General features: G+C 42.1%; 1 protein-coding gene across 1 annotated transcript in view; it reads right to left on the minus strand.

Moving 5' to 3' along the window:
- Positions 1–204: 204 nt before the first annotated feature.
- LOC111959601 (ras-related protein Ral-B) overlaps positions 205–16,829 on the minus strand; it is a 48,129-nt gene continuing 31,504 nt past the window's right edge. The window contains exons 2-5 of the mRNA XM_023981285.1: positions 3,212–3,434; positions 2,645–2,853; positions 2,219–2,396; positions 205–2,044 (exon numbers count right to left, since the gene is read on the minus strand). Of these exons, the coding sequence (XP_023837053.1) occupies positions 1,919–2,044; positions 2,219–2,396; positions 2,645–2,853; positions 3,212–3,325 (627 nt within the window). The 5' untranslated portion in view covers positions 3,326–3,434 and the 3' untranslated portion in view covers positions 205–1,918. The remainder of the gene's footprint in view (positions 2,045–2,218; positions 2,397–2,644; positions 2,854–3,211; positions 3,435–16,829) is intronic.

A 16,829-nucleotide genomic window follows, 5' to 3' on the forward strand; every position in this document is an offset into this window, starting at 1 on the left:
AGGGTAACTGTAGGCTACTGCACATGCATGCAATCAGAAACACAGTTGAGAGGTTTATCAAGTACTGGAATACTAGTATGCATTTCCAAATATACATAAAAAAAAAGTACATCAAAAGGAAATATTGTCTACTCCCATTTGGTTAAATCAAATACATTTTACACACTGTATTGGCAATTTTACTTTAAGAGGACCACACCAATATTACAAAGAAAAAAGCATTTATTTGGCAACATTTTGAAGTCTTTTTTTTTTTCAGAAGACAGTGAAAAACCTAGCAATAGTAGACTAGCTTTAAAACAACAGAAGAGGACACACATTTTTATAAAAGAGCAGAACAGTTAGGACAGTTGTTGAAAATATTACTTTACTGTTGTAGGGTAGAACAGAGTGACTGATCCAACAATAACAGCAAACAAACTGTGTCCCTCACCAGAGTGGCGTTCATTAGGGCACAATGTTTTTCAGCAACAACAAAAAAGTCCCTTCCTGTTTGTCAATTTTCTTCCATTTTGTGCCAAATAACATGACCCAGGTTTCATTCACACGTACACAAAGGAACCAGAAGTATCAACTGTAGTCTGATGCACATACATTCACTCAGTTAATTAACAAACATTATTTATATAGAGAGGAGTGATTAGTTGGTAGGCGATATCATGTTATCCTTGTGTTGATGGCACAAACTGCTTTAGCATTCTCTAGCTTGGGAACTCTGAACAGTTATTTTTTTAAGGTATTGGCAACAATGTAGTGCACTTTCTACAAAAAAAGCATTTGAATAAAACCCCAAATAAGTTAAAATATTAATACCCCAAAGCTGAAGGTGACTGGCTGATAGTTATGGTGCCAACTCTTATGGTGCCAACTGACCCATATCTAAAGGACTAATGGATGTGGCGGCAGTTCCATTTTTAGTTCCTGTATTTACCAAGGAATGCCAGCAGGGGGCTCCAGAAACACTGCCTGTCCATTACCACAGGACCTCTGGTTAGTAAACTCTTACAACTTCACACTTCAACATCCATCCTACTTAGACCAGGGCCAGGAGTTTTTCCTGACAATGTAAACTGACTGGCCCTAATAATATCACATGTGCTTCGAATCATAAGACGATGAGCCTTCTTGATTGACAATTGCTTTATCCTATTGTAGAGGAAACAATGACACGTTCAGTCCTAGTCCCTCTTACTAACTAGTAAATATACTTTTTTTGTTCATTAACAAACAAAGCTTAGTCTGATGTCCATACCACATAAACAGACATCAGTGAAAAGCATTGAATAGAGTTTCGCTACATTTCTGTCCTTGACTGAACCTATCCCCATTCACATTCTAGATTAAAATCCCCATGCACGTTCTAGACTAAAATAAATGGCATGACCATATGTTGATCATAAAGGACAGATATATTGAGATAGACAGAACAAGATCCAAGCAGACTGAAGTTAGTGTTTGGGGCAGTTTGGTAATTGGGTTGTCATCAGGGGAGAGGTCAAGCATTGCAGTCCAAGTCGCAGAACAGTGGTCACCTTCCATTAAAAACAATAAACAGTCAGAATATCTATCAAAGCTTAAGTTTTAGATGCAAAAACAGTGGTTGAGAATGTGGTAAACACCTGGTTTGGGAAAAAAAATCCATTTCACTTCAAGTAAACTGAAATGCCAAATTCCAATTTTCTGTATTGAAAAGCAATGAGCAAAATTGCAATTGGAATATTAGTTAACTTCTGGAATTGACAGTTTAAATAGAACTGACCCCAAACCTGCTAAACAACACTAATATGGCCAGATTCAATACTAACAGACACATATTTCAACTCAACGTGAGGATGGATGCTCTGTGATTCTGATCAAGTTGGTTCCTCAGCGTAACGATAGATTGTGGTGTTTTGTGTTGTAAAGGTCCATGTTGCGTTCAGAGTAAACAGCATCGCTCTTTGAAACTCTTCTTGTTCTTATTCTTGTGCTTCCCCTTGCCGTTTTTGTCCTTGTTTTCCGACATCTTCTTTCCCCGCACCTCCCGCATCAGGTCAAAGAATACCTTGAGAATGAAAAGGAACCATGTTACCACACACATTTACCTGAACAGACAATTACTCAAGTGATAGTCCACCACTATTTCTGAATCACTTGACCACCTTGAAAATTACATATAGAAGAGAATTGTCTGCAATATGTAATTATAAACACACCCATACACACACAGTGACTGTACCTTGTCGACGTTGGCTCGCGTCTTGGCTGATGTCTCCACGTACTGCACCCCCCACTCCTCTGCCTTGGCTCGGGCCTCGTCTACAGASACCTGTCTGCGGTCCTCCAAGTCAGACTTGTTCCCCACCACCAACAGAGGAATCTTATCCTCTTCCGCTTTCACACGCAGGATCTGCTCCCTAGAAAACACATTATAAAGACTTATTAGGATTGTAGATCCACAAACAAGCATTTAAGGTACACAGGTCCTAGATGCATGTACCTCTTCTTGCAAGTAGGAAATCATAGAAACACAGGCAAACACACACACACTAATCACAGCTTGGGTCTTCTATCGTTACTGTCATCATTGTGACTCTCCAATCTGACTCACCGCCATATGACTGTCATCACTGCCATACATGCTAACTAATGAAGGATCACCAACCTGAACTCTGCAGTGGCTGTGAAAGACTCGTGTTCTGTGATGGAGAAGACTAGCAGGAAGCCCTCTCCACTCCTGAAGTAGTTGTCTCTGATAGCAGCATAGTCCTCCTGTCCAGCCGTGTCCAGGATATCGATCTGGACCTCCTCTCCATCCAGCACTACCTTCTTCCTGTAGCTGTCTGCCTTGGTGGGCTCGTAGTCCTCTACGAACTAGGAGGAGGAAACCACAGAACCGTCAGAATGTCTGCAGCAGAAAAGACTACGTTAGGCAGATAGTATGTAGCTGTCTGCCTTGGTGTCTCCACAAACTGGACAGAGGACCAAGACGAACACCTCAACCACACAGTCATTGTGTCACAGTACTTAACGGGAAACAGTTGAACTTTGGGTAATGTGAATTTTTATTTAATTCTTGTCAAGTTAGATAACAGGGTTCAACACAATGTAACAATGATGTATGACAGACTAGCAAACATGGAATGCTCAGTTTGTGTGAGCATGAACAGTGTCAATACTGCTGTAGCTATGCAATGAGTTGAGCTAAGTGTGTGTGTGCGCATGTTCTCACCTCGTCGTACATGAACTGCAGTGTGAGTGCAGACTTGCCCACACCACCACTGCCCACCATGATGACCTTGTGCAGGGCCAGAGAACTCTGGGTCTTATTCTTACTGGCAGCCATCGCTGGTCTCTGTCTCACACACACACACCGTCACATACACACACACCGTCACACACACACACACACACACACACACCGTCACTATGCTCAAAACACTCACTGACACCACCTGTGGACACAGAGGGCACACCAGTTAGACAGTGAGTAAAACACAAACAAACAATACTGATATTACACACAGTACTACAAACAAGCCCCAGTCAACAGTCTACAAGGCTTGGGCGGTATATTGTATATACCGTATACTGTGGTATCTGGAAAAAGACACAGGATGGTTTTTCAATACCATCAAAACTATTTCTCTGAAGTTCTCTGAAAATGACATTCGGTAGCTACTGGCTATGCTCGTATAACTATATAAACTGGATTTGCCTGTCTTTGCAATTTTGTTTATTTTCGCTTTTGCTCGTTAGCATTTGTGATTTCGCTATTAGTTTGTTCTAATTGTGTTAGCATTCTGGTAATCTAGGCCCAATGGGCATTTCTTGCCTTTTTAGCACCCCCTTGTATGCTATGCTGGTAATACTGTAAATCCCGGGATGAAAGACGGTATGATGATATGAAAATCTGTATGATGATATGAAGCCATCATGCCTACTACTGTTGGGTGTCATTTTGAAATACGATAAATCCCTCTTAAGGACAGCCTAACTCATAGAAAACCTCAGAAAGAGACAGACACCTTTAGGGCAGGGCAATAGCTTTGCATACACAGAACACTGTGCAGTTGCTGTCAGGTGACTTTTAGTGCCAAGAGACATTATGTCAAACTAGTTCAGTGGGTGAAATTATAATATGCTCTGGCCAACTGATATCCCTTGACAAGGCTGTTTAATAACATATCGTCTGCCATATATATTAACAATCATGGCCTTTGAGCTTCAGTGAGAACAGTTTCAGAAATTCTTATAGCAGTGTCAAACTGGGAGTTATCAATAGAAAGAGTCATGGAAATAGTTGATTAAACTTTTTTTTTTAGGCAACTCTCCTACACACATTGACCAAGCACAAGTGAAGTAATCTCCAAATGTTTCAACAACTACTCTCATACAGAGTCATACCCTCATACAGCATCATAGCCCCACCCCCCCAACAACACATTGTCTCAGCTCCCCCGCCCTCCTCCCCCAGCAAGGGCGTCATGTGGGTAGGCAACAACAACAAAAAGTATACAAAAAAAATTCCAATCACGATTTAAGATTCAATGGCTGTTTACCGTATTGGCTGACTTTAGGACCATGCGGAGCATTGCTGCCAGCCTGTGCCCCTTTTCTGTCACTTTTAGAGGGCAGAGACAGTTCCATTTGATTTACTGGTTTAGAGGTTTAGGCAGTGTGCCAATTGCTTTGAATTTGATGTCAGCATTTGAACTAGCCAGGGGTTAATTTAACTGGGAAGTGGGGAGCCCTCCTTTTTGGTGACCATTCAAAACCAAACGCTGTTTAATTTGCTATTAAAATATAGGTTGTGATAGCTGTGAGCCTAATTGTTATTTTAATTTATTCACCCAATGAGCTACTGCAACCTAAGCCTATTGGTATGAAAATAAACTGAACAACTTGCTATTTAGAACATTTCCCCAAAATACATGTCTTGTTTTTGGCTTCAAAGACAATAACAATTTTAGGCTATAACAAATGTGCATTCCCATGCAGTGACAGAATGATAATTGAGAATGCAAACAATGAATGATTACCTAACTTTTTTTAACTTCTTGCTGTAGGCCTACGTCATCATCCCTACATGTACAGTGGCAAGAAAAGTATGTGAACCCTTTGGAAGTACATACAGCCCCAACAGATCCACAGATGATGCAATCTCTATTGCACTCCACACTGTCCTTTCCCACCTTGACAAAAGGAACACCTATGTGAGAATGCTATTCATTGACTACAGATCAGTGTTCAACACCATAGTGCCCTCAATGCCCATCAATAAGCTAAGGACCCTGGGACTAAACACCTCCCTCTGCAACTGGATCCTGGACTTCCTGAGGGGCCGCCCCCAGGTGGTAAGGGTAGGTAACAACACATCCGCCACGCTGATCCTCAACACAGGGGCCCCCAGGGGTACGTGCTCAGTCCCCTCCTGTACTTCCTGTTCACTCATGAATGCACGGCCAGGCACGACTCCAACACCATCAATACATTTGCCGTTGACACAACAGTAGTAGGCCTGATCACCGACAACGAAGAGACAGCCTATAGGGAGGTGGTCAGACACCTGAACGTGTGGAGCCAGAACAACAACCTCTCCCTCAACCTGATCAAGACAAAGGAGATGATTGTGGACTACAGGAAAAGGAGGACCGAGCACGCCCCCATTCTCATCGACGGGGCTGCAGTGGAGCAGGTTGAGAGCTTCAAGTTCCTTTCGTGTCCACATCACCAACAAACTAACATGGTCCAAGCACACCAAGACAGTCGTGAAGAGGGCACAACAAAACGTATTCCACCTCAAGAGACTGAAAAGATTTGGCATGGGTCCTGAGATCCTCAAAAGGTTCTACAGCTGCACCATTGAGAGCATCCTGACTGGTTGCATCACTGCCTGGTATGGCAACTGCTCGGCATCCGACTGCAAGGCACTACAGAGGGTAGTGCGTACGGCCCAGTACATCACTGGGGCCAAGCTTCTTGCCATCCAGGACCTCTATACCAGGCGGTGTCAGAGGAAGGCCCTAAAATTGACAGACTCCAGCCACCCTAGTCATGGACTGTTCTCTCTGCTACCTCACGGCAAGCGGTACCGGAGTGCCAAGTCTAGGTCCAAGAGGCTTCTAAACAGCTTCTACCCCCAAGCCATAAGACTCCTGAACATCTAGTCAACTGGCTACCCAGACTATTTGCAGTGCCCCCCCTCACCCCCTCTTTAAACGACTGCTACTCTCTGTTGTCATCTATGCATAGTCACTTTAATAACTCTACCTACATGTACATACTTCCTCAACTAACTAGTGTCCCCGCACATTGACTCTGTATCGGTACCCCCCTGTATATAGTCTCGCTATTGTTATTTTACTGCTGCTCTTTAATTACTTTTAGTTACTTTTATTTTTTTGAAACTGCATTGTTGGTTAGGGGCTCGTAAGTAAGTATGGTCTACACCTGTTGTATTCGGCGCATGTGACTAATACAATTTTATTTGATTTCTGCATAAATTGGTCATCAAATCTGATCTGCAGTCACAACAAGAGACAGTTTGCTTAACTTCACTAGGGTAGGGGGCAGCATTCGGAATTTTGGATGAAATGCATGCCCAAATTAAACTGCCTGCTTCTCGGGCCCAGAAGATATGATATGCATATAACCGGTAGATTTGGATAGAAAACACTCTAAAGTTTCCACAACTGTTAAAATAGTTTCTGTGAGTATAACAGAACTGATTTGGCAGGCGAAAACCTGAGGAAAATCCATTCAGGAAGTAGTTTTTATTTTTATTTTGTAGTTTTATATTCAATGCCATTACAGTATCCATTGACTTAGGACTCAAATTGCAGTTTCTATGCCTTCCACTAGATGTCAACAGTCTTTAGAAATTGTTTCAGGCTTGTATTCTGAAAAATGAAGAAGTAAGAGCAGTCGGAATGAGTGGACCCTAAAGCGTCACAGAGCTTTTTCATGCGCGAGACCGAGTGCCTTTCTTGTTTACCTTTTAAATTGACAACGTTATTGTCCGGTTGAAATATTATCGATTATTTAGGCTAAAAACAACCTGAGGCTTGAATATAAACATCATTTGACATGTTTCTATGAACTTTACGGATACAATTTGGATTTTTTCTTCCTGTTCTTCCTGTTTTGACTGCGTTTTAGCCTGTGGATTACTGAAGAAACGAGTGAGGTTTTTGGATAGAAAGAGACTTTATCGAACAAAAGGAACATTTATTGAGTAAATGAATGTCTGCTGAGTGCAACCATATGAAGATCATCAAAGGTAAGGGATGAATTTTATCTCTATTTCTGACATGTATAACTGTTCTACTTGGCTGGCTACTGTTTGTAATGATTTTTTGTTGTTGAAGAGGTGTGACGAGGTGTGACGCTACCGTCTCACGTGCCCAAGAGAGGTTAAACTAATAACACACATTATTGTATTTTTCTTGTCTATATTGAATACATCATTTAAACATTCACAGTGTAGGTTGGAAAAAGTATGTGAACCCCTAGGCTAATGACTTCTCCAAAAGCTAATTGGAGTCAGGAGTCAGCTAACCTGGAGTTTAATCAATGAGACGAGATTGGAGATGTTGGTTAGAGCTGCCTTGCCCTATAGAAAACATTCACAGAATTTGAGTTTGCTATTCACAAGAAGCATTGCCTGATGTGAACCATGCCTAGAACAAAAAAGATCTCAGAAGACCTAAGATAAAGAATTGTTGACTTGCATAAAGCTGGAAAGGGTTACAAAAGTATCTCTAAAAGCCTTGATGTTCATCGGTCCACGAGAACACAAATTGTCTATCAATAAAGAAAGTGGAGCACTGTTGCTACTCTCCCTAGGAGTGGCCGTCCTGCAATTATGGCTGCAAGAGCACAGCGCAGAATGCTCAATGAGGTTAAGAAGAATTCTAGAGTGTCAGCTAAAGACTTACAGAAATCTCTGGAACATGCTAACATCTCTGTTGACGAGTCTACGATATGTAAAACACTAAACAAGAATGGTGTTCATGGGAGGACACCATGGAAAAAGACACTGCTGTCTAAAAAAAACATTGCTGCACGTCTGAAGTTTGCAAAAGTGCACCTGGATGTTCCACAGTGCAACTGGCAAAATATTCTGTGGACAGATGAAACTACAGTTGAGTTGTTTGGAAGGAACACACAACACTGTGGAACATGTGGAGAGAAAAAGGCACAATACGCCAACATCAAAACCTCATCCCAACTGTAAAGTATGGTGGAGGGAGCATCATGGTTTGGGGCTGCTTTGCTGCCTCAAGTCCTGGACAGCTTGCTATCATCGATGGAAAAATTTATTCCCAGGTTTATCAAGACATTTTGCAGGAGAATGTTAGGCGATCTGTACGCCAATTGAAGCGCAACAGGACAACGACCCCAAACACAGAAGTAAATCAACAACAGAATGGCTTTAACAGAAGAAATGCCTCCCTAAGTGGCCCAGTCAGAGTCCTGACCTCAACCCGATTGAGATGCTGTGGCATGACCTCAAGAGAGCAGTTCACACCAGACATCCCAAGAATATCGCTGAACTGAAACAGTTTTGTAAAGAGGTATGGTCCAAAATTCCTCCTGACTGTCGTGCAGGTCTGATCCGCAACTACAGAAAACATTTGTTTGAGGTTATTGTTGCCAAAGGAGGGTCAACCAGTTATAAATCCAAGGTTTCACATACTTTTCCTACCTTGCACTGTGAATGTTTACACGGTGTGTTCAATAAAGACATGACAACGTATAATTGTTTGTGTGTTATTAGTTTAAGCAGACTGTGTTTGTCTATTGTTGTGACTTAGATGAAGATCAGATTTTATGACTAATTTATGCAGAATTCCAGGTATTTCAAAGGGTTCACATACTTTTTCTTGCCACTGTAGTATACCTGCCTCTGGTATAATGCATTTCCACCTCTTAGTCTCGCTTGTCCATCTTCCTGAATTAAAATGAGATATTCTAACAGATCAATCTTGCTGGCAAAATGTCATTAAACATAATTTAGCTATAGTGTGGATGTAGGGCTTTTTTGTATATAGTGAGCGCCCAGATGCTGTGTAGGTAACACAATACTATCAGAAAGAGACAAACTGCCTCTGCGTTGGCTACTATGTTGCAATATTAATATTCTCGGAGTGGTCTTGTTGATACAAATGTTTCAATATTCTCTGAGCCGCCTTGTTCCTTTATACAATGTTTCAATATTCTCATAATGTTTCCCTTTTCTAGTGAATAATGCAGACAGGAAAATACAAAAATGAACTGGGAGCACACATTATAATGAAATTCTCTGAATGCAGAACAACAATTTTGGTGGGAAGCGCACGAGACAATTACACTTGTCATAGTACACTGTATGCACCGTTCCACAAGGGTGACTTCATATAGCAGGGGGTCTGCAACTTACAATTGATCCTACCATTTCTAAAGATGTGTGCAGTCAGGATTTTCATATGAAACATTGTAGGCTACTCAACTGTGCCCAGAAAATGTCTAATTGCCCACAAACTGAATAGCCTAATTCTTGCTGGGTACTAGACAGAGACACTGTCCATTCAGCCACACCCCACGGAGCTCCACTATGCCTACCTGTACCGAGGCGCTGTCCATTCTGAGGGACTGAATCACGGGTGCGGCCTTAATGTGTAGATTTGTCTTCATTCCTTGGTCGAGTTTGTTTGTCTTGTCGTTGTCAATTGTAGGCCTTAGTCATTCCTTTTGATGTATGCCTTATTTCAATGCATGTGTAGGATTTATCTGGCATAGTTTGCATTTGCAGTCAGCTGTTTTATGCTCTGGTTACTTTTACATTGACGTCGGTATTTGATGTCGGCCTTGATAGCGAGTATTATGCATCTATTTCATGTTGCATTGTATGCACTGTTCCACAAGTAGTCAATGTAGCCTCTGTATGACGAGGTTGAGTAGTACATTGTACACACCATTCCACAGACCTTTAAACCTAATATACTGTAAACCTAATACTACTGTGATACTCTCTGGGGGACCTTTTTTGGTTGTGTTTTTGCTGTTCTCCAAATAGCATTTTAGAGCAAAACAAACACAGCACCCCCACCCCAAACTACTTCCAGCGGCTATGTACAGAGTCACTGTAATGATGATAAATTGGATCTGGAAAATTAACTGCAACCTGTAACAACTCCCTTCACACTGTTGTGAAGGCCTTGTCAAGGAAGGGACCAAGCCCTGTCCTTCCTGCTTCTGTGTAGCATAGCCTACTGAGACACATCTTTCTCTCTCCACTCTACCCCTCCCTCCCTCCAGGCATGGCCACAGCCAAGCGTAGCTGGTTACCATGACAACCCTCACCCCACCCCAGTACAGGTAATGTCTTGTTGACACATGCACATAACATAAATGGTTGTAGCATCTGTCGACCGACTGTGTGATGCAAGACTAAGGAACTTTGTTCCAGTACGCTGATTTTGTCACTGATCATTTCAAGGGGACATTTAGCCCATTGACTTGTCCCAAACTGGCAGAAATGTTTCCGTTTAGAGGGGTGGAGACTTCACTAGTCTCATTAGTACATTTTCTAACACATCTTCCCGAAGAATTTAATCGAACATCTGACACAATTATGCAAAACATTTTGTTCTGGGTATACAGGTAAACACATGAACTGTAACTGCTGTAAAATTGATGCCCGGTTTACATTGTGACGCATTTCATTAGGCCGTACATCATCACAAATTCTTGCCCCGCTACTGAACGAACAAGTGTAGTGTTTGTAAAACAAGATGGAGGTGAGCCCATGTCTCGTCAGAGATCGCATTTATATTGGGAGATTGCAAAATACAACCTTTTTATTCAAGTTGGCCCAGTGTCGTCCAGGTTAGGGGAAGGTTTGGCCGGCCTGGATGTCCTTGTCCCATCGCGCTCTAGCGACTCCTTGTTGCGGGCCGGGCGCCTGCAAACTGGCTTCGGTCGCCAGTTGTACGGTGTTTCCTGTGACACATTGGTACGGCTGGCTTCCGGGTTAAGTGAACAGTGTATCAAGAAGCCGCGCAGCTTGGCAGGGTCGTGTTTCGGAGGACGCATGGCTCTCAACCTTAGCCTCTCCCGAGTCCGTACAGGAGTTGCAGCGATGGGTAAAGACTTTAACTACCAATTGGATATTAGGGAGAAAACAAGTGAGGCAACAGTTATAATGTAATTGGCTTAACAACCAAAGTGTATTATTTAATACTACTATTAATATAGTACTCACTTGTAGCAATGGGTAATTGTTAACAAGTTGCTAGCTATCCCATTAAGCCTTCACCGAAAACCACATTTACATCTTCTTCTGTGGTTTGGTAACTTCCTGTTCTTCGACAGACTCTGGCTGGACTGAAGACAACGTAAATTTTTTTGGGGAAATATATGGAGTCCGTCTCGCAACGGATCCTTCAAACGCAAGGGGGCATTGCAATTCCACTCGGTTGTGGACGTCCCCATTTGAAATGCATGACATCCGGCGCAACGTAATTGAGTGCTTATGGGTAATGTGCAGGCTTGACATGACACTTTGCTACTACAGCTTGGTTTCTGAGTAAAGGCTCACACACATCGCACTGAATGTGGATCTAGCGTTCTTCTGCCGATTGTTCAGCGCTCTGTGTTTTAGGGACCACCCACTGCAGACTTGTTGGCTGACTGCCAAACATGATTCCACATCATGAAATCGGTGCCCACTCGGTTCGCAAATTACGTTCAGAGGTGCTAAGTACTCTCGGCCAGCAAATGCTACTGGTGTGTCTGAGCCCTAAAGACAGACATTTCCATTCAAAAACTGAGCACACTACCCGCACATGACAGACAGACAGAAGAAAAGAACAACAGGAATCAATTCATCATACAGTCAGCACACAGAGATAAGAAACAACTGTCCCTGTTAAGGCAGAGCAGTAAGCCAGTCTTAAGTCTATTTCCAAAGCCTCTGCATGTCACCCGACCCACTTTGTCATATCTTTACCCCTCCCCATCCCCCCTCTCTTCTCTGTCCTGCCTCGGGGGATTTCAGTCACATCTTTCGCAGCTTCATGTGAATGTCTCCAGCAAACATGTCAGCGCAACATAAACAAACACAAACACTATTTCACTAAACTGTGCATATTACTGTTTGACTAGCTGCCAGAATTTTAAATCCAAATGGTGAAAATGACACAAAACAAATGTTTCATTACTGTTGCGTATATTGATTAACATGCATCTGTTTTCATGCACACTTGGCCACAGTTAAATTATAACTTATCTACAGCAGAAAACGAATAACTCCATTAGGTTAGTTGATTATTACCAAAGTGATACATGAGAAACACTGACACACACAGGCTCCATAATAAATTGATTAGAGCAGATGTATTGCTGTGGGGCATCACAGTCAGCTACGGGCTACGGTCAGCTGGGCCTAGGCTATACTGCTGGGACATGTAGGCCTAATGTCAAGGTAAAACTCCACTGACTCGGGGGCTAGGGCAGAAGTAGAGTTCTTTTCAAATCAAATTTTATTTGACTGGTTGGGGTATGTACGTACAGCCACTGTTGGGACGACGTCATCAATGCACTTATTGATGATGCCAGTGACTGATGTATTGTACTCCTCAATGCCATCGGAGGAATCCCGGAACATATTCCAGTCTGTGCTAGTAAAATAGTCCTGTAACTAAGCATCTGTGTCATCTGACCGTGTCACTGGTGTTTCCTTCTTGATTTTTTTGTATTACTTTAAGCAGGAATCAGCAGGATAGAATTATGGTCAGATTTGCCAAATGGAGAGCTTTGTACACGTCTCTGTGTGTGGAGTAAAGGTGGTCTAGAGTTTTTTCCCCCTCTGGTTGCACATTTAACATGCTGGTAGAAATTTGGTAAAACGGATGAGTTTCCCTGCATTAAAGTCCCCGGCCACTATGAGCGCCGCCTCTGGATGAGCGTTTTCCTGTTTGCTTATAGCCGTATACAGCTTATTGAGTGCGGTCTTAGTGCCAGCATCGGTTTGTGGTGGTAAATAGACAGCTACGAAGAATATAGATAACTTGCTTGGTAAATAGTGTGGTCTACAGCTTATCATGAGATACTCTACCTCAGGCGAGCAAAACCTTAAGACTTCCTGACTATTAGATTTCATGCACCAGCTGTTTACAAATATACACAGACCACCACCCCTTGCCATACCGGAGGCGGCTGTTCTATCTTGCCGATGCAGCGTAAAACCCACCAGCTGTATGTTATTGATGTTGTCGTTCAGCCACGACTCTGTGAAACATAAGATATTATTATTTTAATGTCCCGTTGGTAGGATATTGTGATTGTAGTTTGTCTATTTTGTTATCCAATGATTGTACGTTGGCTAATAGTACTGATGGTAGAGGCAGATTACCCACTCGCCGTCAGATCCATACCCCGACGTACGTCCCCGATATCTCCATCTCATCTGAATCACGGGGATTTGAGCCTTGTCGGGTGTCTGAAGTAAATCCTTCACGTCCGACTCATTAAAGAAAAAATATTCTTCCAGTATGAGGTGAGTAATCGCTGTCCTGATATCTAGAAGCTCTTTTCGTTCATAAGAGACGGTGGCAGAAACATGTACAAAATAAGTTACAAATAAAGCGAAAAAACACACAATAGCACAATTGGTTAGGAGACCGTAAAGCGGCAGCCATCTCCTATGGTGCCATTATTACATTTATCGGATGTAACTTATTTTACCCCCGTGTAACGTCGTCTTTGTTTCTAGTAACCGTGGCAACGTGGAGGCCGACTGACAGAGGCAGCCCTGAACTGACAGGAAGGACACACCCCGGCTGGCAGCAGTAATCAGGCCCTTCTGGCTGACTGCAGAACTCAGCACTTTTAAACAGGAGGTACATGTGTTATTAACTTCCATCCAACACACAATAAGACAGGGAAAGAGAAGCGGACCTGCTACACTACAACTCAACCTAGTTTATCACTCATTCACTTTCAGTTAGGTCTCAGTTTAAAATGTTGTACCAATACAATGCTACTGCCTAATCTACATTACAGTACTTTAATAGTATCATTACGGATAATGTTATTGTAGGCTCATTGAAGAACAAACCCTGAATCGCTTGTGAATGAGTCAGAGTCATGGGATCCCTTCATCATGTCCTCTAACTTCACAGCCAGTCAGTGAAAGTCTCAGCTAAGTTTAAAATGGAGGGCGGTCCCTCGTGCCAGGCCCCAGCAGAAATAACTGCCTTCTACTTGACCTATATATACAGCCTAGTACAGTACAGGGCTGTAAGGATGTACTAGGCCTATCTGACTGGTCGGTCTGTGTCTGGCAGCTAGAGACTGTGGAAATATAAATGACCGGAGTGTACAGCCAGGCTAGAGGAATTCATTAGGATTCCCTAGACCAGGTATTCCCAAACTGGGGTACACGTACCCCCAGGGGTTCGCGCAATGCCATCAGGGATACGCCCCCAAAAAATGTGATTAACATTTTTTTAAATGAGTATTCTCGTTTCACTGCCAAAGATAAAACTAAACCATCTAGTGTTCAGCGAAATAACAACACAATGAATTCCACTAATAGCCAAACGTAGCTGCTGCTCATTCCGTTTGCTTGAAAATGGATGGTTAAAAAAAAGTAAGGGCCGCGTCCAACTGCTACTACCAGCAGTACTACACTGGCACCTGTCAACGACACAAGTTGTTCTGCTTCCACGGGCACATCCAATGGTAGCATCAGTAATTCTACATTTGTTGTTAGCTCACCTAGCATGGACACTGACAGTTGTGAATCTGATGCAGCCAAAGAGCTACTGCCCCCTTACCGGGGAAAGCACCGAACAACAGACAGGGACATTGGACCATCGACGAGGCGCAAATATGATGAGAACTACATTGATTTGGGGTTCACTTATATTGGGAGTAGTGCCTTTCCTCAGCCAGTGTGTTATACAGTAGTTCCTCCTTTAAAAGTGGCAAGCTTACACCGCGGGACTTAAAAGTCCCCAGCGTCACAGCTTCATTGCTCCAGACCACCGCAAGGGGGAGTTAGAGCACTCATTATGCATTTGAGTCCCAAGGTTTTTATATGACCAATCATATCGAGAGGTTCCAATGACTAATTTGACGCGGGCCATGAGTCCCTGGTGACTTTCTTCAGCAAAGATGGCTGACAAAACATTACAGTGGAAGCAAATGTAAGCAGTTATAACGTCATAATGAGTCAAGCAAAACATTTACAATTGAGAGGAATATGTTAGTTAATGTAGAGACAAACAATTGTGCATTTTTTTGTCATAAAGTTAATTTATGAAAATCGCTATTTAGCAAGTTAGCTGACTAGCTAACACTAGCTAGCTAGTGTTATGACATTAGTATGGATTTGTAATTCGTGTTGTTTATTGTTTTAGGGACTCCTGAGAAAACCAGCAAACCAGGCTGTCGTCTTGTGAAACAGTGGATGAAAAGATTCTAGCTAGTTAAAGCATTTACTGCAAATTGAATGTACAATTGTGTTGGCATGCCTTGCTTACATTTGCCATGCAATGCAGCTGAAGTAACATAGCTAGCTAACTATTTATTTGCTTATTGTGTAGTGGAGAATAAAAAATAACTGTATGCCTATGGATGTGTAGCTAGCTACAGTATGTAGCCGATCTGTGTATGGACCCTAAAAATGTTGGTATGAATATTAGTTCAGAACCTATCTATGAACCTCAGCTATCATAGTTGTTGTATCGACTTCAAATCTGAATGGCATTAAGGAAGCCTATGGATTGAGTAGAATATAATAACTTTATTGTGCCAAGGATGCAAGTCCTATATACATGTACTGTAGTTATTCCCACGCATGAGATGCCCACATTGTAGCCTGTACATTGAATATATTCACTGATCATGTACTCTTCTTTGGCAAATAAAGGTGCGGTTCAGGTATGAATCTCTGTGAGACATTCTTTTTCAGTCATATCCAATACCAGGTGTATAAAACTCCATTCTTTGAATGATGCTGTGTATACATGTATGTATTACAATTATACAATTCAACAGTGTTTACCATTCCTGCTCCTGGGACATCAATGATTACACATTGTAACTTGTAAGAGTGATGTAATCCTGCATTAATCTGAGGACACAGAATAGGTGTATTATTCTAATGAGATACTTAATTTCAACCAGTGGAGAATGTGAAATGCTTTATTGAAAGTTCATTATCCAGGTGTTATAAATACATTAATTATAAATATTATTATTGTAATATTCTAAATACAATTTCAATCTGTACTTCAATGCACATATGGTGTGCATTATAAAAAAAGAGGAAGAAAGGTGGGGAGAGAGGTGTAGAAGACAGAAAAGGAAAGAGATAAAACAGAGGAGCAGGGAAGACAGCATATGATTAATGAATTACAGTGCTACCCTAATATTCTCTCAGTTCATCACAATTCCACAGTGTCTCTAGCGGTGTCTCCTAATCAGCCTTGGGCTCCCAGTCGGCCCGAATCTTAAGAGTGGGTAAGGTGGCGATGACGGGACTGGCTTCCTCTCTCACATCAAAACATACCTGTAGACAAGAGACAGACGGATAGAGATAGAGCGCATGAATAGGCTTCTTTTTTTTTTATTCTAACACGGTCAGTCATCATAATCATCAGGAGGTGAAATGCAAAACATTTTTTATTTTGTGCGCATGTAGATCAATTTTTTTGAAAATCTCTTTGTTTACAATAAAGCAGGTCCTCCGGCTGCTGAATCTGGAATGCTCAAGAGAAACAAATCTGTATTAGTGGCAATAAATTTGGCAGCAACAGGGGCTTGATAGTCCAGTGACAATTACAATGTTTATGTGG

Source organism: Salvelinus sp. IW2-2015, linkage group LG36 (genome assembly GCF_002910315.2).
Source record: "Salvelinus sp. IW2-2015 linkage group LG36, ASM291031v2, whole genome shotgun sequence".
Taxonomy (NCBI): domain Eukaryota; kingdom Metazoa; phylum Chordata; class Actinopteri; order Salmoniformes; family Salmonidae; genus Salvelinus; species Salvelinus sp. IW2-2015.